This window comes from Colobus angolensis, unplaced genomic scaffold, assembly GCF_000951035.1.
Source record: "Colobus angolensis palliatus isolate OR3802 unplaced genomic scaffold, Cang.pa_1.0 Scaffold40, whole genome shotgun sequence".
Taxonomy (NCBI): Eukaryota; Metazoa; Chordata; class Mammalia; order Primates; family Cercopithecidae; genus Colobus; species Colobus angolensis.
In genome coordinates, this window is record NW_012117377.1 from 9,822,231 (window position 1) to 9,829,381 (window position 7,151).

The window sequence follows — 7,151 nt, forward strand, 5'->3', positions numbered from 1 at the left end:
TTGACATAATTGATATATTGGCTTTCCATTGTAGAATTTGTTTCTTTGTTCTTTTCTATTTTTACTTTATTTTTCAAAAATTTGCTTATTGTTTTTTCTGTCTTCTTTAATATAAGAATCCACTTTGATATTTTTCTTTCCTGTTAAAATAACATATTGTTAATATTTTTATTTAAAATATCATTTTAATGTCATCTTCAAATTTAGAGGTTTTTCTCTGCACACCCATTTTACCAATTCCTTTTAATTATGCAATGAGAGATTAATCCTGGAACCAACTTCTATGATGAGAAGTGTTGGCTCAAATATTTCTGGCCAAAATTAAATTCAGCCACTTACATTTATGGAGACATGCCACAATATCATCAAAAAGTGATCAGTTTGTTCTAAAAATGTACTCTGGAAAATTATATTTTAAACTTAATGCTCTACCTAGTTTGTTTCCTTTAGGTTATTTATCATTTATAAAATCTCCCTTTCCAGATTAAACACCATTGAATAAAGTAAAATTTAAAGAAGACATTAGTAAGTTTCAATTCTCTAAAGTGAGCGTGTTAAGTATCTAAAGAATGGTAAGCAAATTCCCTTTGATTTCTGCATGCTAGTGGCCAGTATTTGTTGAAGTGTGCTGTTCATTCTCAAGAGTTAAACATGAAGACTTAGAAGCAACACCCAGCTGATCTGTTCCCTACAGGTTTCGAACTAAGGCCTGTTGCTTACTGGATAATATCTCACATCTGTGGTGCAAGCCAGATCTTGTGAAGTAAAAATCAGTTATAAAGTTAAATTCTACTTATTTAGTAAAAAGAGAGATCTTTTTATTGCTTTCATTGGACAAAATAATCATCTCTTATGCAAATAATCATAATGACATAGCAACAGGATGTAAATACATTGCAGTTACTGTCTTTTCATTACTTAGGTTATAAAATCAGAAAGTCAGGGTTAATAAAGACAGTATTAGGGACACTGATTTTTCTATATTTTATCTGAAAGTTATACGAAAAATGAACACTAACCATATTTTTCAATCATGTAGTTTGTTTGCTAAAATAAAGCATAAATAAAATGAGCCTAACTCGACAAATCTTAGAATATTCTGTTCTAATGATTGATGTATCTTGCTTCTTTCTGTCTTTTGACCCAATGAAGAGCAGAGATTCCCCACCCAGCATGGAGAGGCGGAACCGGACCATGATGACTGAGATCATTCTCACAGGAATACAAACAACCGCTGCCCTTGGGGGGCCTCCTCTTCTTGATTTTTTTAGTGGCTTATTTGGTGACAGTCCTTGCAAACACCCTTATTATTACCCTGATTCTTGTGGATTACAGGCTCCACTCACCCCTGTATTTCCTCCTCAGCAATCTCTCTTTCAGCGAAATATTAACCATAACCTGTGCTGCTCCTAAGATGCTGGAGGGCTTCCTGTCAGAGGGGAAGAGCATCACAATTGGCGAATGCTCTGCACAGTCCTCTTTCTGTTTTCTTTCCAGATGCACTGAGTTTATTCTTTCTGCTGTCATGTCCTAGGACCGCTACACGGCCATTTGCAGTCCTCTTCAGTACCCTGCAATTATGACCAGCTCACTCTGTGCCCACCTCATCATCCTCTCCTGGGTGGGTGGCTTTCTCCTCATCCTCCCATCCACCATCCTTAAGGCAGGACTGCCATACTGTGGTCCCAACGTGATTGATCACTTTTTCTGTGACAGCACCCTCTCCTGCACCTGGCCTGTGCTGACATTCGTGCCACTGAGCTGTTGGACTTTCTCAGCTCCCTGGTCCTGCTCATCAGCTCCCTCTCACTCCCGGTGGTCTCCTGCATTTACATCATCTCCACCGTTCTGAGGTCAACACAAAGCCTTTGCCACCTGTGCCTCTCACTTCACAGTGGTCTCCATGGGCTATGGGAGCTCCATCTTCATCTGTGTTCGCCCCTCACAGAAGAGCAGCCTGCACCTCAACAAGATCCTCTGTATCCTCTCCGCGTCATCACAGGTGTGAGCCACTGCGCCCGGCTGACTCTTTTTTTTTTTTTAAGCTTTCCTCCCCAGACATTAACATTTTGTTTTGTTTTGTTTTGTTTTGGACAGGGTCATGGTATTTTGACCAGGCTGGTCTCAAGCTCTTGGCCTCATGGGATTCTCCTATCTTGGCCTCCCAGTGTGCTGGGATTACAGGTGTGAGCCACCACACCTGGCCTCCAGGTCTATTTATGTCACGTTTTTATCCACTGGGACTGACCTACTTAGATTGCATTACATTTGTTCAACAAGCACATTGAATAGTAGCTATGGGGCAATGTTAATACCCATGCCTGGATTCAAAATAAAAACAGCTTTTCTTTCTACTACCACTTGCATAGTCAAGCAATGCAGAGCAGAGTCTGAAGAAGAGCCGCTGAAGTGGCATAGTTCCCCGGCTGTACCAGCTAGCCACAGAAAGATCAGCGATTGTTCCTCATGAGTTAGGCTATCGCTGCCATCATTTGCATGATCACTGAAGTTCCATATCTACCTTTGTGGCAGACCACAGATTGCCTTTTGGCAGAGGAACTAATTTTATGTAGTTGAAAACATAGCAATGGCCTCACACCATGGAATTCACCAGCACTGCCCCATCATCTGGTAGCAGGCAGCGTGACAGAAAGGGGGAATGGCGAGCCGAAGGCTGGGGCACATCCCTCAGTGATGCTTGGATGATATACGTGATAGAGTAGATGCTTTAAACTAGAGGCCAATACATGGTGGCATTTCCCCTGAGTCAGACTACCTAAATTTAGAAAGCCATGTAGAGTGTGGGGTGGCCTCTCTCAATATTTCACTTACTGATCCATGAGTAGAGAACAAGTGTCTCAGTATTGATCCGCGTGTAGAGAACCAGACACAGTACTGGTCAGAGGGCTGGATGCTGACTGCCAAAGGGAAGCAGTGGTGGTGCACAGTGGAGACGAGGGAGTCCAAGCCAGGGACCAGGAGATCGACTGCTCTACTAAACACTTAGGACTTGCTGCTTTATTCTTATTTTATTTATTCATTTATTTAAATTCATGTATTTATTTTTTGAGATGGGGTCTGGCTCTGTTGCCCAGGATGGAGTGCAGTGGCATGATCTTGGTTCACTGCAACCTCCACTCCAGGGCTCAAACCATTCTCTCATCTCACCCTCCAGAGAAGCTGGGGCTACAGGCACGTGCCACCACGTCCTGCTAATTTTTGTAATTTTGGTAGAGACCAGTTTTTGCTATGTTGCCCAGGCTGCTATGTATGTATGTATGTATGTATGTATTTGAGACAGTCTCGCTCTGTCTCTCAGATTGAGTGCAGTGGTGCAATCTCAGCTCACTGCAACCTCCCTTTCCCAGGTTCCAACAATCCTCTCACCTTGGCCTCCTGAGTAGCTGGGACCACAGGCTTGTGCCCAGCTAATTTTTGTATTTTCGTAGACACTCGGGTCTTCCTATGTTGCCCAGGCTGATTTCAAATTCCTGAGCTCAAGTGATCTCCCTGCCCCGGCCTCCCAAAGTGCTGGGATCACAGGTGTCAGCCACTGCACCCAGCCAAAAACACTAACTTTCCAGCTAAGAAAATGTGTATGTTTTACAAAAATATGATGTTCTTAACACATTACTTTTAGAACTTCCAAACTGAGCTGTTTCTTTCAGAGAAACAATAGAGTTAACAGATAACACCCCAAATAGTAAATTATAAACTGCATTAACAAGCTATCTGCCATCAGCAGTAAGTGGAACATAAATTGTTTTTTTTTTTTTTGCATGAAGTTAACTGGTTCCCTTTGGGATCAACTCAAAATTTTGCCTCTGCTAATAGACTTTACTCAACTCACTGAAGCCTCTACTCTCGATTTATAATGACTGGAAAATAATTTTACCCTCCATTTCTATCCCCTAAATGTAATATAAAGTTGGGATAAATAAGGAAAGGCATAAAGAGAATGTGGATAACTTCTATACTAAAATTAATCATGTAAAATCAGGGAACAGGCTGTGCATGTTAATAGCTATAGCTGTCTCATTCTTTTTAACAGAACTTCCATGGAGCTGAGGAGCACACTGCCAAGAAAAGATGATGAGCTCCAGGGGCTGACCAGCGGCTGTGCTTCCCATGCGTCTCCTTTAGAGGCGAAGCTCTGATAGCTTCACCCTTTCCAGGAAAATTCACTTATCAGGTGCCAGCACTGACTGTGGATGAACAGGTTTCCTGCATCCAAAGACTGGGCAAGTGTGTCAGCTGCTCTCCTCTCCCTAAACCCACTCCCTTCCCTGTCGCAGAACTGAGATTCACACTCTCTCTCTCTCTCTCTGTCTTTCTGTTTCTCTCTGTGTGTCTCCCACTCTCTTTCTGTTTCTCTCTCTCCACCTCCACTACCTTGTTGCTGTGTCATGTGGCCTGTTGGCTCAGTAATTTCGTCTGTGCAGACAGGAGAGAAAGCTAAGTAGAGAGTCAGAGCAAGATCTAGAAGAGTCCTTTACATAGATGCCAATAAGAAAGTGACCCCCAGACAGGAAATTTGAAAGCAGAAGAAAGAGAAAGCAGTGGAAATATGAGAGCGTGGAGAAAGGAAAGGTGTAGGGTACAGGGAGTTTCACTGAGTCTGTGTGGCCCCCAGGCTCTGTGTTTTACATGTTATATTCCGCCGTGTCTAAAAATGTTCTCCTAAGCATCTGTTTTGTTTTTGCTTAATGTTATGTCGTTTTGTTCGTCGCAGTTGACGTTTGATAATGTGTGTTGTATAAGACAGTCTGCACTTTGTACAACTAACCCATATCTTCCATTTCGGCACAGGCTGGTATGTTTCAGTCAGATTTTGTGGAGTACAGGAAGTGTATCGCTGTAGATGTACATGTATGAGTCATAAGCCCATAAAAGCAGTTTCACACTGTGCTTAAAATGGTCAAAAAGCTTGGTTTGGGGACCAATATGTTATCTTCTCTAAGACCACTACTAGACATTTGGACTCTCAAATGTTTAGAGGATTAACCATATTATTTTTACTAATATTGAGGGAGTTAAAATAGTCTAAGTAATTAAATTAGGTGTATTATTCCGATATGAGATGATAATTTATACTCCTTAGGAATCAGAAAGGAAAAAAAAATCAACCCCTTTTCTCACTAAATGAAAGCTAGTATCATTTCTGACTTTTAATGTATTAGGAGAAGAACGGAATGATTTTCAACCTGCACATTTTCTGCTCATGATGTTAGAAAAGTCATTTTCTTTTTTTTTTTTTTTTTGAGACGGAGTCTCGCTCTGTCGCCCAGGCTGGAGTGCAGTGGCCGGATCTCAGCTCACTGCAAGCTCCGCCTCCCGGGTTTACGCCATTCTCCTGCCTCAGCCTCCCGAGTAGCTGGGACTACAGGCGCCGCCACCTCGCCCGGCTAGTTTTTTGTATTTTTTAGTAGAGACGGGGTTTCACCGTGTTAGCCAGGATGGTCTCGATCTCCTGACCTCATGATCCGCCCGTCTCGGCCTCCCAAAGTGCTGGGATGACAGGCTTGAGCCACCGTGTGCAGCCAGAAAAGTCATTTTCTTTGATAGGACCTGTAGCTCATTTTTAAGAAATGGATAACAGCATTTGATTAGCCAAATATAGAGGAGTGCTCTGTAGTACATGCAATAAAATGGTGAAATTCTCAGCTTTAAACAAAAAGCTCTTTTGTAATTTATCAAAAATAAGTAATCATATGATGAAAACTATGATTTGAAGTTGTTCTTCATGTCCACTGAAATTTCACAAATAATTTTTATTCCAATTAAGATACATTTACCATCAGCATTAAAGTTGCTGTGAAAGGGAATTGATTTGACCTCAGAATTTGTATATAAGACCATTTTTCTTTTCTCCTTGCTCCCATTTGAACAGGCATATTTCGCTGGCCAAAATGGTACATAAGAATTCCAGCACCGTCACTGAGCTGGTCCTTGTGGGATTTTCCAATCATCCCCAAAGTGAGACACCCCTCTTCTTCCTGTTCTCTCTGGCCTACTTGGCAAATTGTTTTGGAAACACAGCCGTCATCACTTTGGTAGTTCTGCATTCCCCTCTCCAGACACCCATGTATATCTTCCTTTGTCACCTGGCCTTTCTCAACATATTTTTTAGCGCAATCGTGGTCCCCAAGATGCTCTATAACTTCCTTGCAACCAGGAAAGTCATCTCTTACAACTTCTGCCTTGCTCAGACCTACATCACCTTATTCCTGGAGGTGACTGAGTGCTTTCTTCTTGCAGTGATGGCACTGGACCGCTATGTGGCCATTTGTTTCCCACTGAGGTATCTGCTCATAGTGAACACGTCTGTGTGTGTGGCACTGGCTCTGGGAGCCTGGACCACAGGCTTTTTTGCTTCAGTGGTGCCTCTGTTCTTCACAATCCTCCCACTCTGTGGTCCTTATGTTGTTGACTATATTTTCTGTGAACTGCCCATCCTTCTTCACATGTTCTGTGCAGATATATCCCTGCAGGAGGCCATGATGCTTGCAGGAGGAGCTGGAACAGTGTTACTCCCCTCCCTCCTCATTATTCTCTCCTACCTGCGCATCCTGGTGGCTGTGATGAGAATAGACTCAGTTGAGGGCAGGAAAAAAGCCTTTTCAGCCTGCACTTCCCATCTGACTGTGGTGACCATATATTATGGAACAGGATTAATCAGATACATGAGGCCCAAGTCCCTTTACTCAGCAGAGGGAGACAAACTGATCTTGTTCTATGCCGTCATCAACCCTGTGCCAAATCCTTTCATTTACAGCCTGAAGAACATGGAAGTGAAGCAGGCTATGGGAAGAGTTATGGGAAAATACAAAAATAAAATCAAATCACATACTAGGATGTGTAGAAGTTAAAGACAAGTTTGTATTTTTAGCATAGTCACATCCAAATTCTGTGAAACTAACCTCCATCACAAGAAATTCCACTTAGGCAAACTTGCAGAATAAGATGGTCATTCAGTTTTTACAAATCCCCCCCAAGTGTTTTCAATTCAGGTTTCTCCTCTCGATGAATACACATTTATTGATAGTCCTTTGTTAAGTGTTAAAATATTGCTATGTCTTGGGCAGGCATGGTGGCTTATGCCTGTAATTCCAGCACTTTGGGAGGCCATGGTGGGCAGATCTCCTGAGGTC

The 7,151-nt window shown here is 42.3% G+C and overlaps 2 protein-coding genes across 2 annotated transcripts in view; both read left to right on the top strand.

Moving 5' to 3' along the window:
* Window positions 1–4,157, top strand: part of LOC105521567 (olfactory receptor 1020-like) — a 10,972-nt gene extending 6,815 nt beyond the window's left edge. The window contains exons 2-4 of the mRNA XM_011955781.1: window positions 1,535–1,621; window positions 1,717–1,979; window positions 4,052–4,157. Coding sequence (XP_011811171.1) covers window positions 1,535–1,621; window positions 1,717–1,979; window positions 4,052–4,157 — 456 coding nt within the window. The remainder of the gene's footprint in view (window positions 1–1,534; window positions 1,622–1,716; window positions 1,980–4,051) is intronic.
* A 1,752-nt stretch (window positions 4,158–5,909) lies between these two features.
* Window positions 5,910–6,869, top strand: LOC105521568 (olfactory receptor 2A12-like). The gene has a single exon (XM_011955782.1). It carries the CDS (start codon window positions 5,910–5,912, stop codon window positions 6,867–6,869), a length of 960 nt encoding a protein of 319 aa, XP_011811172.1.
* Window positions 6,870–7,151: the final 282 nt, after the last annotated feature.

Excerpts from the sequence above, each read along its gene's own strand:
- LOC105521568 (XM_011955782.1), top strand. The coding sequence starts at position 5,910 with ATGGTACATAAGAATTCCAGCACCGTCACTGAGCTGGTCCTTGTGGGA.